The 18,707-nt window shown below is 42.5% G+C and overlaps 2 protein-coding genes across 4 annotated transcripts in view; both read right to left on the bottom strand.

Annotated features, from left to right (window-relative positions):
• The window catches only part of TANGO6 (transport and golgi organization 6 homolog), a 184,705-nt gene extending 178,398 nt beyond the window's left edge, over positions 1 to 6,307 (bottom strand). Inside the window, exon 1 of one of the 2 annotated variants that reach the window (XM_024733730.1) lies at positions 6,211 to 6,307. In XM_024733730.1, coding sequence (XP_024589498.1) covers positions 6,211 to 6,307 — 97 coding nt within the window. The remainder of the gene's footprint in view (positions 1 to 6,210) is intronic. The other variant, XM_024733734.1, reaches the window with a different exon arrangement.
• A 3,719-nt stretch (positions 6,308 to 10,026) lies between these two features.
• The window catches only part of LOC112392355 (cadherin-1), a 105,540-nt gene continuing 96,859 nt past the window's right edge, over positions 10,027 to 18,707 (bottom strand). For both annotated transcript variants that reach the window (XM_024734093.1, XM_024734085.1), the window contains exons 17-19: positions 15,626 to 15,756; positions 13,727 to 13,870; positions 10,027 to 11,823 (exon numbers count right to left, since the gene is read on the bottom strand). In XM_024734093.1, coding sequence (XP_024589861.1) covers positions 11,614 to 11,823; positions 13,727 to 13,870; positions 15,626 to 15,756 — 485 coding nt within the window. In that variant the 3' untranslated portion in view covers positions 10,027 to 11,613. The remainder of the gene's footprint in view (positions 11,824 to 13,726; positions 13,871 to 15,625; positions 15,757 to 18,707) is intronic.

Genomic DNA, 18,707 nt, shown 5'->3' on the forward strand with positions numbered 1-18,707 from the left:
TTCCTAAAAATAAAAAACAGGGCTTCCCTGGTGGCGCAGTGGTTGAGAATCTGCCTGCTAATGCAGGGTACATGGGTTCGAGCCCTGGTCTGGGAGGATCCCACATGCCACGGAGCAACCAGGCCTGTGAGCCACAACTACTGAGCCTGCGCATCTGGAGCCTGTGCTCCGCAAGGAGAGGCCGCGATAGTGAGAGGCCCTCGCACCGCGATGAAGAGTGGCCCCCGCTTGCCACAACTAGAGAAAGCCCTCGCACAGAAACGAAGACCCAACACAGCAAAAATAAATAAATTAATAAACTCCTACCCCCAACATCTTCTAAAAATAAATAAATAGAAGACAAATGAACCTAATCTATACTTTATATCCAAGGTTGCCAAACTACAATCTACAGGTCAAATCAGGCCCACCACCTATTTCTACAAGTAAAGTTTTATTGGAACATAGACATGCTATTTATTTACATATTATCTTGGGCTGCTTTCGAGCTACAACAGCAGAGGTAAATAGTTGTGACAGAGACAGTATGGATCACAAAGCCCAAAATATTTACTGCCTGCTTCTTTACAGAAAAAGTGTGCCAACTCCTACTCTAAACCAAGTTAGCAGCACAACCACACAGAGAATTATTTCAAGTGACTTGAAATACAGAACTTTGTACATCCTGAGGACAAAAACAAACAAACAAAAATCCCTTAGAAACAGCAGGTGTGTTGATGATAGTAATGTATGATTTGTCATTTAAAAATATTATATACATGTGTGAATATATTATATATGAATATGTAACTATATATTTGTGTATATATATATATGAAATAAGTAAATAACTACATTAATTTCATTAGGAACCAATATTTTCAGATAAGATAAAAACATACCAAGATAAAAATATAAAATATAGTAAAGAAGAATGGCTAGGTGGACAAATACATGTTAAAGAATCTAGGTCATGGTATACAAATTTTCAAGGTAAAATTCCTTCAACTTTTCTATAAGCTTAAAATTTTTCAAAATGTTAGGAAAAATTTAAACTCTATAATATTTCATTTTAATTGGGAATATCAGTACGAACTCTCGATTTGTTTTTTGTCTTCTGAAAATCCACATATTTCCTAGTTCCAATCATTGAAAAAGTCTGGAAGCAATGAAACTTCAGTGGCAATAAATGTCACTAGTGTCTATCTTGTGGTCTCTAAATATCACTTTTTCTTAAAGAGATTTGTTTTCAAGAATGCAGCAAGAAATGTATAAGATGAGTCTGAGATATCTTATGCCTGAAAGCAAAGAAACAATCAAAAGACTACTAGGGTTACTAGGGTCACATCAAAGAGTCCAACAGCCAACTTGAATGGGTCCCACAGGCCACAAATGGAACAATTAGAGTATCAAGAGTAATGAGTACAGGACTTCCCTGGTGGCACAGTGGTTGAGAATCTGCCTGCCAAAGCAGGGGACACAGGTTCGAGCCTTGGTCCAGGAAGATCCCACATGCTGCGACTAAGCCCGTGTGCCACAACTACTGAGCCTGGGCTCTAGAGCCTGCGCGCCTACAGCCTGTGCTCAACAACAAGAGAACCTACTGCAATAAGAAGCCCTTGCACCACAACAAAGAGTAGCCCCCACTCGCCACAACTGGAGAAAGCCTGCACGCAGCTACAAAGACCAATGTGGCCATAAATAAATAAATAAATTTTAAAAAATAATGAGTACAATAACGGAAACATGTATATACAAAACTCTATTCATAATAAAACAAAACAAAAAAATCACTCCATTGGCTACCTTTGGAGACTGCTGTGACACTAATGTATTATTCTGAAAATTGAACAATAAAAGAACAGAATGAACCTAACTTTATTAAAATATATACATGTGTGTGCATGTGTACACACATAGAAAAAGACCTCAAAAGCTATACTTCAAGTATTAACAGTGATAATCTCTGGATGGTATGGTTTTGGGTGATTTTTCTTTTTTGCTTCATTATGTTAAACAATTTTTTCCACAGCAACTATGTATTGTTTCTGTACTAAAAACATATTTTAAGGTTATAAAACAGTATGCAGTATATGAGATCATTTCTGTAAACAAAAAACATATATAATTCCCGAAATGTAATCTCTGGATAGTGGGATTAAGGTCATTTTAATTTTCTTCTTTTAGTTTCTCTAATATTTTTAAAAGCTTTACTGTAAGGAATATTAACTACCTCTATGAAAAGAAAAACGAACAATAACACTTTTTTTTTTCAACATAGTGAGAATCAGAAGAGTAAGATTTTTCCAATATTTCTCTAGGACTGTTCAGGGCAAGTGTTCTGACCCACTGGCATAAATATCTGGTTTGTTTGGGTAATATATACCTAAAAAGAAAATGAGTGTTTTCATAGCTTGTTGCCACTAACCATTAAGATCTCTAAGCAATGTCTAAGTGACCTCCTGTGACTTTATAAGATCTTGGAACCCAAAGATGGGACACAAAGAAAGCGACTTAAAACAAAAGCTATTAACTGTTTTACAAGAGCCCCTTAATAAAGTAGTCTCCTCTGCCCTCTACTGGTGACAAAAATAAAATCGACTTGAAAATAAATAAGGCATTCTCTGAGAGCAGCAGTTCTCAAAGTGTGGTAATAGGGTCTCAGGTTTTGAAGCCCTTCCCACGATTCTCTCAGAAAGTCTACAAGGTCAAAACTATTTTCATATTAATACTAAGACATTACTTGCCTTTTACACTCTCGTTCTCTCTTGAGTGTACCAAGTCTGAAAAGTTCACTGATATGAGTTCAGATTCCATATTATAATTAACCTTTTAAGAAATTACCTCTTGTTGAGTTTTAAAGAGGAATACACACAATTATCTGAAAAGATGATGGAAATCGCCTCCCTTTCCAACTACATACCTATGTGAGTATAGATTTTCTTCATCTATTTCAATCAAAACAACCTGTCATGACAGATTGAACACAGAAGCAACAACAAAAATCCAGCTCTCTTCTAATAAGACAGACATTAAGGAGATTTGCAAAAATGTAAAACAATATCACTCTTCCTGCTAAGTTATTTTATTTTGCAAAATACATTTTTCATTAAAAATGTCATTATGTTAACATGTAACAGGTTACTGTTCTATTTAATAAAGTTAAAAGGTTTCTCTTGAAGGCTTAATTTCTAATACAGTAAATATTGATGCACATAACCCACATAAAAGCTCTTTTAAGTCCTCAACACTTTTTAAGAGTGTTAGAGTGCTCAAACCAAAAAGTTTGAGATCTGGGGCCTTAAAACAATGTTTTCCAAATTACAGTCATATAGCACTTCCACGATTTTTGTCATTTATCTGAGTACCAGCTGTACTATTAGCTTTACTTGTTTATTTCTTCAAATTAAATCAGTTTTTAAACTTAAATTAGTAATAGTTAATATAGTGTCCTAAGGGCTTTGTGTATTTAATTCAATCCTCACACCAATTCTGTGAGGTATGGAGTATTATATTATTATTCTTGTTTCCAGATGAGGAATCTAAGGTTAAGCTATTTGCCCCAGAGCATATTCAACTCTGGCAAGCTGGCTCCAGAACCCAAGCTCTTGATCACTACTCGATGCTTTTCAGCCTCAAAATATTTCTCTACATACTGCCTAAAACCATCCGTATCACACTTTGGGAAATGCTGCCCTCGTAAACAGTATTATTTATTCTTCCCAATCACCAATGTAAATGTCTATGCTTTGTGACATTTAAAAGCAGACTTCTTAATCTGTGCAGTATTTTTTATTAAGTTCAAAGTACAAAGCAATATGGTGTGCAAAAATAAGGGTGATACAGTTCATTATTTACAAATCACCAAAATTTCCAGCCCCCCACCACCACGTAATTCAAATTTAACGACAGAGTTCAACAAATATATACTTAGTGTGGAAAGTTATTTTTTAGGAAAACTACTGGTGAGATGACCTCAAGCAAAACTTCACCAGAACTGAAAAACCCCTTTCAAATTCTGCTTAACACACTTCCTAATAATGGAGGTGAAGATGTTATTCTTATTTGCCCCATAATTGAGAACAGAAATGAAAGGCAGGGGAAGAGAAAACACTTAATGCTGTAGAACTTTTGATGGCTCAAAAGGGAAAGACTGGGTTTCTTCCCACCTGGACTGAAGTCTTCTTTCTCTTGTAGCCTTCCCCAGCCCCATCCCTGGATAACTCCTTCGCTATCCAATTGCTACCTGTACCATCCATTCACCAATAGTATTATCCTGCCATGTGGAATATCTTTGGTCTATATGTGGAGTACCATCTCCCCAAACAAACAAGATGCTTGAGAGCACAAGTTGTAAAATAATATTTCTATATCCAAAAGCACTGAGGATAGAGTACTATATACAGTTGACTCTCAGTAAATATTACCTCAAAGGTAGTCAAAGGCAGATGAAAAGACGTTTAATCTACCTGGATATAATTTTAGCAAATACCTTAATCTTGTCTCAACATCCTCTGTCCACTGGGAACATGTGAATACTTATTATGCACAGGTATTTTTTAATTCCCTTAGCAGCTGATATAATAGCAGAAATATTCACACAATATATAATAGCCTGTCTGTGCAAAATAATATTTTACCAAGTTACTTAAATTATTCTTTTTCAAATAGGAATGCTTGAATTCTCCTAAGCTAAATAAGTACATGTATGGAACTCCACCACATACTCTTTGAGAGTTAAAGAGAGTCTTCCAAAAATGAAGTGTATATGCTTTGTGACAGATGATTACTTCCAGACTTTTTAACTTATTTATTCCTGTTCTCAGTCATGTTCTAGACAGTTTCAGTTGCTGGACAAGTAATCTCTCCATTAGCAAGTTAAAATTGTATTTTGCACAATTTTAATTGTATTTTAATTTTTCATTGGGGCAAAGTAGTATAGTTACCATACTGCAGATGAAGGTGTCTGAATTCAAACCCTAACTCTACCACTTAGACTGGCATTGTACAATTTCTAAAGTACCTGGGCCTTGGTTCCTTCATCTGTAAAATGGAATAGAAGTAATACCTATCTCATGGGATTGCTGCAAGAAAAAAAGATTCATACATAAACAGCACACTATAGGGAGTGATACTTAGCAGGCACTCAATTACTATTACTATTATTAATATTTTTTTTTTTTGCCTGCACCTCGCGGATTGTGCGATCTTAGTTCCCCCACCAGGAATTGAACCTGGGCCCTCTGCAGTGAGAGCACTGAGTCCTAACCACTGGACTGCCAAGAAATTCCCCATTAATAACTTCTCTTCACTTGCCGCAAGTACGATATAATGTTTCAGGAGTTTTCGCAGTTTGGGGGGTGGGGGGGGGGAATCTCAAAATCTGAAACATCACTTTCATGTACCTTATCTTGCTCACGCTACAAACCCCTTCCTCCAAATTATACGCTCTAATTTATAAGTAGGGCCCTATTTCTTGCGTATCTTTCTCAAAGCTCTAGATAACATCAGAGGCTCCATACTGAATAATCTGCCTTGGTCTGAGAAGGGGGTTCGGCAGACCTTGGTTCCAGGTTCGTGTTCTGCCTCTAATTTGACCATATGATCTTGGTCAGGTTAATCTCTTCGGTGAGCCGTGGGCGTCCTCAGCTGTAAAAGGAGAGTGCCAGGCTACACCACTCCCAAGGTCCCTTCTAATTCTAAATTGGGAAGATCTTATCAACTCACCAGGAAAAATTAAAAGTGACTGTAAATCCCTAAATCCTCGCCCCAAAACGCAGCTCAAACGTCACTGCTTCCTTTTTCTGGATTCCTTGGCACTTTGTACAAATCTCCAGCGTCCACATCTGACCCTGCGCCCCAAGAGGCTGGGCTCTCTCTGAGGCTGTGCCTGCAGTCCCCTTACAGGGCTGCAGCAGGGACGACTGAAATCACGCACCCGAGGTGCTTAACACAGCGCCTGGCCCAAGGTAAGCGCTCGAGATATTGTACTTGGTCAGTATCAGTATTCAACGGATCCCAGCCCTCCCTGAACCTCGGTTTCCTCAAGCGTAAAAGGAGGCTGGACAGACCCTGCCCAAAGCCCCCAGGTGCGGGGCTGGGCGGCCTCAGGGCCAGAGGGGTCCCGGGGAGGGCCTGAGGGGCGCAAGCCGCGGGAAGAAGAGCAGCCCTGGAAGACCGCTGGCCCTGAGAGTCCCGGGTGCAGCCAGGCGCCGAGATCCGTCCTCTCACCTCCCGGGCTCAGCAGCAGCTTCAACGCCTCCAAAATCCGCTCCAGACCACACGTTTCCAGAACCCCGCTGCCCGCTGTTTGCCGGAGGGCCGCCATGACTGGAGTGGGACGCGCCACATGCGACCTGCGCAGGCGCCTCGGCGGACCGGCGTCGCCGCCACGTTGAGCGTGGCCGAAGCTCTAGGGGCGGGGCCCGCGGCGTGGGGCGGGGTCGACTTGGTTGGGACTGCGACCTTCACGAAGAAATCTTTTCTCAGGCCACCTGTACTCGCAGGGGGCGGGGGAAGTAAACATAGCTAACACAACTTACCTACATGCACGATTTCAGACACTCAACATGTTTAACCTCTATATAAAGAAAAAGGATGAGAGAAGTAGTTTAATGATGACATAATATGAATTTCAGTATGAAAATATTTGAGTACCGGAACACTGAAGGTCATAGTGAAGCAATCAGTTGCTGCACCTTCTTATAATGAGGTTTGGGTATGTAAAACAATATTCAACCGTTGAATTTCTTGATTAGTGATACTTTAAAATAAGTACTAAACACATCCATTGTGAATAATAGCAAATAACAAATATTGTTATTGATATGATTTCTTAAATGGACTCAGTTCCCAATAAAAGCTCAAATTTTGCCCTATTTACAGGCATTCCTGGAAAATTCAGTCTATTAAAATCGTGCCCCATCAAAATTGTGTTAATATGTAAAACAGAATGCGTTGGAGATTTATATCATCGAAACAGGTTTTCACCTACATGAATCCTGGTGGGACATTCAAAAGTCATGTTGTCTGAAAGGCATGCTGCAAATCCAGGACAATGCTTCTGAGAGCAAGACTTTAGCACTCCTACCTCTCCCTTCACTCAGTCAATAATTTCTCCTATCATTGTCACAAACAGCTCCAATACCCACTTCGTGAAACTGCTCCCAAGAGGCTGTCCTGCATTTCCTTGAGATCCCCTGAGCTAACCTGAGTTCATGACTGATGACTGCTCTTCAGCAGTTAGCTGCTAGAAGTCCTGGGAAATGGGCTGCGCTCCATATGCAAGACCATGCCACTGGGGGAGGAAATTGTTCATTTAACTCTTCTCAGTGAGTCAGGCCCCCTCCAGGTCACTCCCATTTCTCTGGGCTCCAGCCCTAGTCCATCAGCCATTTCCTACTCTCTAGAATGAGAAGATAACAGAACCATTTTCACTAGGCTATCTTAGGGAGTTAAAGTGATACTGCTCTCAAGTATTTAGCAATGTCTGCAACAGAGGAGATACTTAATAAATTTACCTGGATCTTCCTCCCCATCTCTTCCTCAAACAAAACCTGCCAAAATATCTATAAATTGGAGGAACATTTTTGAAGGGGAAATAAATGACCTACAAAATTTCCTAGCATTCTTTTCATTATATCCCACCCTAGGTTTTGTCAATAGACAGTTTTTCTTCAATAATGTGTAGACACAAGTTCATTTTGGGCAAAAAAAATTTTGAGGTCATTTCAAGGTGTTAAACATTTAGCAAAATGGGTATAGGGCATCGTGTGGGGAAGGTCCACCCCTAATATTTGTGGGGATTAGTGAAAAATACAAATGGAGGCCCTCATACCATGTCTAAATATTTCAAAGTATAAATCAAACCAGTAGACAATATTTTATTAAGATCTTTTCTATCCTCCTACCTTGAAAAATACACCAGGTTTGAACTGAGAATTCTCAGACTTCACCTCAGAGCTCCATACTGGACAAGGCTATAGGGGAAGAGCCAGCCGCCCACCTCTGGCCTGACCCCTTTTTATTCTCACTAGCGTCTCCATCCTCACAGAATTTTAGTTTGTAGGAATTGAATGCTGGTAGCCCCTTCCTCAGTTTGCTCTGGGCAGCTTCGTTAAAACACAGAAGTACAGCTGGGAGACGCCCTGGTAATATGCTATTAAACATCCATCACAACCAATACCCTCAAGAGCTACAGGGAGAGGGCGCTGCTTCTCTGCAATGAACCATATGGGGTTGTTCAAGATGCACAAAGAAGTCTGTATTGGTGTAAAACATGTTTAGTTGATTTGAAATTAGCCAAGGGACCCAACCTTGTCAGAAACTTTAGGGTCAGCAGCTGAACAAGCGATTTAAGCAGGCTGGGGGCTGTTTGCCTCAACCCAGACCTAACAAGCCTAACGCACCCAATAGTTATCAATGGCTGTTTTTATAGAAACAGAATTCCCATCAAAGACTCCAGCAATTGAAGGTTCTTATCTTCTAAAGTCACATGTGATTACTGGAGTGGTTGCATTCCATTTTCCATAATTGACCCCCACGTTCTTTATGATATTGCATATACACATAATGGAATATTATTCAGCCATTTAAAAAATGAAGTTCTGGGCTTCCCTGGTGGTGCAGTGGTTGGGAATCCGCCTGCCAATGAAGGGGACACAGGTTCGAGCCCTGGTCGGGGAGGATCCCACATGCCACGGAGCAACTAAGCCCAGGCGCCACAGCTGCTGAGTCTGCGCTCTGGAGAGAAACCACCACAATGAGAAGCCTGCGCACTGCAACGAGGAGTAGCCCCCGCTCTCTGCAACTAGAGAAAGCACGCGCACAACAACGGCGACCCAACACATCCAAAAATTAATTAATTAATTTTTTAAAAAATGAAGTCCTGATACATGCTGCAATATGGATGAACTTTGAAGACATTATGCTAGGTGAAATAAGCCAAATTTAAAAGGACAAATATTAAATGATTCCACTTACTTGTTTGGGATGATGAAAAAGTTCTGAAAATAGAGGTGATGGTTATACAACATTTTGAAGGTACTTAATACCATTGAATTGTACACTTAAAAGTGTTTAAAATGGGACTTCCCTGGTGACGCAGTGGTTGAGAGTCCGCCTGCCGATGCAGGGGACACGGGTTCGTGCCCCGGTCCGGGAAGATCCCACATGCCGCGGAGCGGCTGGGCCCGTGAGCCATGGCCGCTCAACCTGCGCGTCCGGAGCCTGTGCTCCGCAGCGGGACAGGCCACAGCAGTGAGAGGCCCGCGTACCGCAAAAAACAAACAAACAAACAAAAAAGTGTTTCAAATGGTAAAATGTTATATTTTACTACAATTTTTTTTTTTTTTTTCTTTTTTGCGGTACTCGGGCCTCTCACTGTTGCGGCCTCTCCCGTTGTGGAGCACAGGCTCCGGACGCGCAGGCTCACTGGCCACGGCTCACGGGCCCAGCAGCTGCGCGGCATGTGGGATTTTCCCAGACCAGGGCATGAACCCGTGTCCCCTGCATCGGCAGGCGGACTCTCAACCACTGCGCCACCAGGGAAGCCCGCACTGTTGATATTTTGCACCTGATAATTCTTTGTGGAGGGAGGCTATCCTGTGTGTTGCAGGATGTTTAGCAGCGTCCCTGACCTGGACTTGATGCTGCTAGCACCTCACCAGTCATGACAACCAAAAGTATCTCCAGAACTTGCCAGCATCCCCTGGGGGAGGGGGCCACAATCTTCCCCAGTGGAGAACCACTGCCCTGTACTAACTTTGCTGACCTACAATGTTATTTGAAGCCCTGATTCTTTCTATTCCTCGGCACAACCCACAGTAGCCTCCTGACAAGGAGATTTCATTGGTTTCACTACATGCCACATGGGTGGATATCCTTCAAATAAAGTGACCTTAGGTACGCAGTTTCCCCGCTATTCTGCCCCAACAGAATGACACAAAGTTCAGGGGAAGTCATTTTAATATGAAGCTTCTTTCTCCATGTTTTGAATAAGCTCACCTAACCATTTGTCTGTCTGGCCTGGAATTGTGTAATCAAATAAAACAAGTTTGACAATGGTGTAACAAAATTCTTTAATAAAATTTATAAAAATGAATATTTAAGAATAATTTTTTCCACCTTGAATTGTTTTCCTTTTCCCAAAGAAAATACAAAATTATCAGCACCCACACACATATACACTCAAAACTACAGTGACATTCTCTACACAGAACCACATTAGAGTTTAAATTGCTGAAAAATCAAGACAGTTCTAAGAAGTGGTTGCAGGGATGGGTTTTTCTTCCAAAAACAGCTGATAGATAGGGAAGCAATTTAGATAAAGTTCTGGTCTATGGTTGTCAAAGGTTTCTTAAAGGTTGCGTTTCAACTAAAAACGGATGCAAATTAAGGTTCTCCCTACCCTCACCTCCCTTTGCTAACACCCTTTCAAGGAGTGTTTTCTTCCTGCTCCTAAGAAAAAAAATTTTTGGATTTTTAAAACATTCTGAAGTTTTCATGCACAGTTGGAATTTCGGGCAAATGTGTCCAGACCAGCCAGCATTTTCTATAGATCAACAAAAGCAGGCACTGGGGATTCTGTGCTTTGGGTACAAACCACGGTACAAGGATCCTGGCAGGAAATGAGTGTTGAGATTCCTCTACTCTTTCAGAATTTTCAGGTCTGGAGGTAGAGCCACCGCAACAGTCTTCAGCCTCAGTTGGCTCAATTTCCAGGCTCAGTAATAATCTCCCCTGCCATTTCCATGGCCACGTTTCACATCTCCCCTCTGCTGTGATGAGCCAGCTTCTGTCTTTGGCTGCAGCACTTCAGGCACTATTCTGAGTCCCGGAATGTATCACTCTTTTGTTTTAGGGATAAATGAACATTAAAAGTTCAGTGGCACCTGAAAACTCACCACCTTTTCTGGTCCAGGCTCCATGTTTAGAACCAAAGCACCCCATAACGACATTCACATAACAAACATTCTTACTCAGGACAAGTAAACTGGATAGATGCCCATTTCAAGTTATGTAGTCAGGAGATAGAAAAGGAAAACCGTTAAAAGGTCTTAGGAGTACACAATACCCACTCAGCATATGGCCAGACTAAGACATAAGCCTCTTTCCCTAAAAGAGCCCAATAATTTCTGCATCAGAGAAATGTGATAGAATTCAGAGGCTGTAAGAATGGATATTAGAACATGGGACACCAGTGCAGTGACAGGAGGAATGAAAGCACACAAATTAATTTCTTTATATAAAATCTACAATAGGGAAATTGACCCCTCACCTTCCTTTGAAAAATGAGGCAAAGCCCTTACGGAAATCTGCCAGTTGCCAGCAGAACCTTCTGAGGCTGAAGCTACTCTTTTGAAATATTAAAATTTGGGGGTCTTTTGGACATCGTCATCATGTAAAGAGTGATGAAAGGGAAAAAAAGATTCATGGAATGAGTCAAAATCGCTCTAACACACAGATTAGATCTATAAAGTGGAAACCATAACTATCCTATCACTGATCACGGGTCTCTTCTCCAGAAACGCATCTCAAGTGAAGGAAGCTGGAAAACCATCAGGAATACTATTCCCCCATTTCCCATCACATGAGTGTAGGGACCCATCTGTCTCCCCATCGGTCTTGAGTCCCCTAGTCATCCTCGCCGCCTCCATACATGTCCGCCAGCTTCTTGAAGCGACTGCCCCATTCGTTCAGGTAGTCATAATCCTGGTCTTGGTCTGACTCCGAGGAATTCAGGGAGCTCAGACTAGCAGCTTCGGAGCCGCTTCCTTCATAATCAAACACCAGCAGAGAGTCATAGGGTGGGGCGGTGGGGTCACTATCAGCTGCCTTCAGGTTCTAAAGAAGGAAGACAATAGGATCTTTCACTGAGAGGAATCGCACACCTGTCATCTTAGGCAAGATGCCTTTTTTGGCGCGTAAAGCCAAGTGTTAACGGCACAACAATGAGACCATCCTGCAGAATGCCAGGAGCACTGAACACCAACAAGGTAAATGTAATACAAACTGGAACAGAAGATGGACATGATATATTGTTAATGAAAAGATAAAGTATGCAGAATGTTTTCCCCCTAAACGAAACTGGTAAATTATATGTAGGCAGGAGAGATGAGCACCAACCAATCAGGATGGACAGAGACTAAAAACAATGAGGACAGTCATGCCAGGCTACACAGCCTGCATTTCAGCCCGAGAAGATCTGAAAGGATGAATGCCAAACTGCTAAATTAACTTTGGTGATTATGGTCAAGGGAACTGAGGGAGGACTTGCACATTTTTTCTTTATATACATTTTCATAATTTATATTTTTTAAATAGCAAACATTTTATTTTTGTAATTAAGAAATAGCTATAATCAGATATGATGATACACAAATGAATGTGAATGGAGGAAAATACCTGAATCCAGATGTATCTAAAAGGGATGGTTTAAAGTGGCCCTTCCTGTTCTCAGTTTTCTCTAAGATCCAGTGCCTAGAATGGATCTGGCTTGATCACTTCCAACACTGCCATGCTTTATGGAGTCCTTGGTGACAACAACTCCTCAGGGAAGCTAAAGCAAAACCTGCCCTACACCGTGAAGACTTGCTGAACGCCACTGGACCATCAGACAAGCCCTGAAAATCATTCCAGCAACTGAGCAAGTAATCAGGTAACATAGTTTAAGGAAGTAGATCCCACTGGACTATTATTATCTTACTTGGTTCTTTGCTTAACCCCACCAGTTCTTCCTCATCTTACCCTAAGCTAATTAACTTAATGCCTATTTCCCATCCTCCCTTGCATATAGGGACAATCCTGTGACAGTCCTGGCCAATAACATGTAGGATGAACTTCCTTCTTGCCTAACAGTTTGCTAGAAGAAAGTTTTTGCCCACTGCTCTGCCCTTCCTACTTCTTGACAGGAAAACAGGCTCAAGGCCTGGAAGTGTGGCAGCCATCCTGTGATCATAAAGCAACACGCATGAGAACAAGGATGTGCTGAGATCATGCAGCAGAAAGGTAGAAAAGGGTGATGCACCAGCCTAGACTGCTTACCCTAGTCTTCTATTTGCATGAGGTAACTCTACTCATATCTATTTAAGCTTCTGGTATTTATAGTTGAACGCATTTCTGATATATACAATATGGAAACTATTTTTCTGGCCCTCAGGTAGCCTTGTGATACACATTTAACATTACGTCCCAATGTAATGCAGGGAAAGAGAGACCCATTAGTGAAACAAAACTGAATCTACTTTGAATCTCTTTAGTTTCATTTCTTATTCTATTAAATCTTTTCAAGCAAGTCTTGGTTTTGCTGTATGAACTTTGCAAATTCCCTAAGACTAATTCAAAGTGCTATTAGCTCTGAAATTTAGATGAGACACAAATAAAAAAACAAATAGGGCTCAGGGAGGGCTTCCCTGGTGGCGCAGTGGTTGGGAGTCCGCCTGCCGATGCAGGGGACACAGGTTCGTGCCCCGGTCCGGGAAGATCCCACGTGCCGCGCAGCGGCTGGGCCCATGAACCATGGCCGCTGACCCTGCGCGTCCGGAGCCTATGCTCCGCAACGGGAGAGGTCACAACAGTGAGAGGCCCGCGTACCGAAAAAAACAAAAACAAAAACAAATAGGGCTCAGGGATGAAAACATGGTAAAGGAAAGACTCTAAAGAATTTTTCTCACGTTTGACACAACAGCTCCTTTCCAAGTTTAGAGATGAGTTTGTTGTGTCTTGGCTTTTGACTCTGCTTACTTACTTCATCAATAAAGTTTCCAATTTCATCAGGATTGGCAGGTCGGGGTCGATACTGGGGCACACTCAGGAGGGTTGGCGCCACATCATTGCGAGTCACTTCAGGCCGAGCATCCAGGCCCCTGTGTAGCTGGCTCAGGTCATACTCCTTTAGAGAAAAAGGTAAAAGCATAGCAAAGAGTAAAATAGAAACAGTCATAAACACAGGGTCATATTTGGTTTACAGATTACGGTACTGGCTAAGGCCGTAACAGTCAGCTGTATGATATCTACAAGCATGTGCCAATGTAACCTGAAATGGCAGTTGGTTTTTTTTTTCTTTTCTGAAATGGTAGTTTTCAACCTAAGAGTCTCCAAATAGCACCGGAAGGAAATACAGTATAAAAGCCTTGTGAGGAACATTTGTGGGTATAAGTGTAGACTGTTTTACCTTATTAACTTTTCATAGGGTATGATTATTAGATTATTATTCAGAAAATATTCACTCCTTTCCCACCCTATCCTCTGTGAAAAGAATAGAAATCCATTAATGTAGGGCTATGCCATTTGACTTGCTTTGATCAATGGGACATCAATACATGTGACACAGGCAAAGGCCTTAACTCTACTTTGGTCTTACCTGCTGGGACGAAGAAGATAGGAATTATATGGAACATTCCTGGACACAACTCACAGCACATAGCCATCCAGCCAAATGCAGCCTATGTCAGCCTAGGCCGGACCAACCCACACATTCTTCTGAGCCTAGATGCCATAGACTGTTTGTGTGCCTCCTGAATTCACAAGTTGAAACAATGTGATGGTATTTGGAGGTAGGACGTTTGGCAGGTGATTAGGTTGTGACAGTGTATGGAGCCCTCAGGAATGGGATTAGTGCCCTTATAAAAGACACCCAGAGCTCCCTTGCCCATTCCACCACATGAGGACACAGTGAGACAAGGGCCATCTATGAACCATAAGAAGAGGGCCCTCACTAGGCACTGAATCTGCCAGCACCTTGACCTTGCACTTCCCAGCTTCCAGAACTGTGAGAAATAAATTTCTGTTGTTTATAAGCACCCAGTCTATGGTATTTTGTTACAGCAGCCCGAATAGAGTAAGACACTAGCTGAGACCAGCAACTGTCCCAGCTAACCCACAAACGCATGAGAAAAACATGCTTATTGACGTGTGCCACTGACATTCTGGGATTGCCTGTTCTACAGCATTATTGTGGTAATACCTCAATAATACAGGGTAAGGCAAGTTAAGACCATCTCCAAAATCAAGAGAAATAAAGAAGGCCTGAAGAATTAACATCTACAAAAAGCAAAAAACTGTTTGGCACAGCTACAAACTCAAAGGAAACAAAATATTAAAACAGATCAGTCCTTGTGTTCCGCAAGAGAAGCCACCACAATGAGAAGCCCGTGCACCGCAACGAAGAATAGCCCCGGCTCGCCACAACTAGAGAAAGCCTGCACAAAAACAACGAAGACCCAACGCAGCCAAAAATAAATAAATTTATAAAAACAACAACAAAAAACAGATCAGTTGCTCTATGTCAAAGATAATTTGAATAAAGTTCATGTCCTGGAAATAGCACTGAGGAGAGTAGGCTCTGGAGTCAGACCACCTGGTTTTACTGCTTCCTAGCTCTGTGACTTTAGGCAAATTGCTTAACTGCTCTGTGCCTCTGTTCATTCATCTGAACAATAAATAAATGTTAGCAATGCTGTATTGATGATGATGATGGTGATGATGATGATGGTTAATGACATCTATTTTCTTGTGTAGGTGAAAGGTCTTTAAAAAAATAGGCAAAGTGACAGAGCTGTTTCAGATGTCTGTCTTCCCCTAATCATTGCTTCCTCCAAATAAAGAGATTGCCATTAAGCTTTCTCCCATGGTTTTAAACACCCACCTGGTCTTCTTCACCACCTCCTTCTTCATCATAGTAATAAATGTTGTCCCGGGTGTCGTCTTCTGGGGGCAGTAAGGGCTCTTTGACTACCCTTCTCCTCCGAATAAGTAGCAGAAGCAGCAGAATCAGGACTGGAGTGGGGAAGAGAGAGATAAGAGCCACAGGTCAAGAAAGCCATAAGCAGCAGCTGGCACAGAGCACCACTGCCTTGCAGACGAGACAGATGGCTATAAGACAACTCACATGTCTTCATATCCCTGAGGTTAATATATGCAGCACTACACAGTGGACAATTACATGAGAACTCAATTGTGGTCTTTAACTGGACCTTAAACCAATCAGTCATTTCCCAAAATCTGGAGCAAAGTACTCCAGGCAGCAGAAATGGTCCAGGCAAAGACTCCAAGCAGATTGGTGTGGTTAAGGAAAGACAGGGTCAGCGTGGCTGTAGCAGGATCATCAGGGGAGAAAGAAGGGGACAGGGGGTCAGAGGGGCAGCAAGGACATGCGGACCTCTGGAGGGACTTTGGCTTTGATTCAGAGTGAGTTGAAGCCATTGAAGGTTTGTGAGCAGGGCTGGGTCAGCCTAAATGTGACTAATACATGCATATTATTCTTATTCAGTTACAGGGGAGGGGAGTGGGGCACAGACTGTAAAGTCGCCTGGTACACCATGAAAAAACACCAAAAAATTTTAAAATTAAAAATAAACAGCAAAAAAAAAAGCACTTGGTATATTCCTTATCTTCTCTTAGGATAAATCATGTAAGCGAGCTTTAAAATCTATTTTCAAGGTTTTCATCTGATCTTGGGGGCTATGTCTAGGCTATATACGATTAATATTTAATTTTTTAAAACATTAAATAATTTATTGTGAATGGGAAAAAAATATGATTCAGTGTGTTTTCTAACTTATAGGTCCTTATACCCAAGTACGCAGTAAAGCACCACTGCACTGAGACAGGAGGTGGCATACACTTGCAAGTATCCAACCTACCTGTTTCTGAAATCAGAAAGATTCCAAGGTCTTATCCAGATAAACAATATAACCCCCTGGACCATGACTGAAGAACAGAAATACTGAGTGAGTTCTTGCTAGGTGGGCCAGGCCTGCCTTGGCCCTGAAGACACAGCACTGAAAACAATGGAAGCTGCAAACAGCCCCCCATCCCTGTGGAGGTTAGAGCTGAAGAGCGAGAGGAGGGCTATCGTTTCCAAAAGGATGCCTCTTATCAGACATTACTTAAATGTTATGTAAGGGAAAGTAACCAAAACATGGCATACTGTTATCATTTCAGGAAGTACCACCCAACTTAGCTATCCTGAAACCCCCCAATCCCCGGTGTCAGAGACAAATGCTGCACAAAGTAAGTAACCAAATATTGGCTGACTACACAAAAACCTTCATATCCTCTTGTCTCTCTAGAACATTCTTTAGATGCTTAATTTCGATGTCTGCCCATAAGGAACAAGACGTTGGAAATCTGCACACTGGCATTGCTTCTGCTGTAAATGTTGCACATTTGAACATTCCAAAATGTTGTTCTCGGCCCCTATGTCTAATGAAATACACCCATAGCAAAGTTAGATAAAGCTACTATAAAAAAAGTCAATATTTTAAGTACAACTGCGTGGTGGCAATAAAGCCACGTGAATCCTGGAGGAAGAAAGGTCCAGAAAGTTCACTGAATTTTAAACAACTCAATTTTGAGAGGATGCAGCAGAGGGCAGGAGCTAAGGGGACACACTGCAAACATTTCCCGAAGGCCAACAGGTAATCCCTTCTTCAATCTGTCGAAGCAGCAGGATCAGTAACACTGCTGAATCTAAACTGAAAGCCCCCAGGTGGTCCCATTGCTCCCCTCTAAGGACTTTCTTCTACCCCAGCAAGGTCGGCCTCTCTGCCCTACACAGTCCGTCAAGCCTTCCTCTCTCTGTGTCTTTGCTAGTGTGGGAACCACCACAAATGGCCCTCTGTCTATGAGGATTCCCCCAGTCCCTGTGGTCCAACTATCCTGTCTTCCACCAAACCTTTCTCAAGACTCAATTAACAGCCTCCTCTTCTGACTGCAAGGACCTTCATGACCTGAACCACGTGTCATAGCTCCTAATGATAAAAAAAGCAACAACAACACTATCTTTGAGGTTTTCTGACTTGCCCGTCACTAGCTTTTAGAAACCATAACAGCACCTGTGTCAACCCTAGGGCTCAGTCTACAGGTAGGCTCAGGTAATATAGGTTTTAAGGACTGTGTCAGAAACTGCCAAATTTTCCCTGGTAACCTTTTTTCCCTTCATCCTTTGAGTCACTGATACTCACCGTGCACCCCACACTCCACCCCTACTCTTGGCACCATCCTTTGAGTCACTGATACTCACCGTGCACCCCACACTCCACGCCTACTCTTGGCACCAAGTTGTTTTTTTGTTTTTGTTTTTTTTGCGGTACACGGGCCTCTCACTGTTGTGACCTCTCCCGTTGCGGAGCACAGGCTCCGGACGCGCAGGCTGAGCGGCCATGGCTAACGGGCCCAGCCGCTCCGCGGCATGTGGGATCTTCCTGGACCGGGACACGAACCCGCGTCCCCTGCATCGGCAGGCGGACTCTCAACCACTGCGCCACCAGGGAAGCCCAGCACCAAGTTTTAATTGGACACATGGTCACCCGGTTAGAGTGGGAGGTTCCAGGTGTGGCTGTGTTTGGGCCGGTGGGATGTGAGTGAAGGTGACATGCTCAGTTTCCAGATACGTGCCTTCCACTTCCTCTACACCCTCCTCCAGGGTGGGATGTGGAGAAGGTGGTGGTGACCAGGCCTCGCTGCTCCAAGCATGGTCCAAAGACCTGCAACATCAGCATCACCTCAGAGCTGGTTAGAAATGCAGAGGCTGAGGCCCCACCCCAGACCTACTGGATCAGCATTCTCATATACGGGTGGTTTGTGTACACTCAAGCTGGAGAAACACTGCCCTTAGAGGTTGAAAGAACAAAACAGAAGGACTGGGCAGCCTTCCAGTCTTGGACCACTTACCCCTGAAATGCTCAGTAAGAGAAAAACCTCCCCAATGTCAGAAGGTAAAGGTT

Source organism: Neophocaena asiaeorientalis, unplaced genomic scaffold (genome assembly GCF_003031525.2).
Source record: "Neophocaena asiaeorientalis asiaeorientalis breed wild unplaced genomic scaffold, Neophocaena_asiaeorientalis_V1.1 scaffold90, whole genome shotgun sequence".
NCBI lineage: Eukaryota > Metazoa > Chordata > Mammalia > Artiodactyla > Phocoenidae > Neophocaena > Neophocaena asiaeorientalis.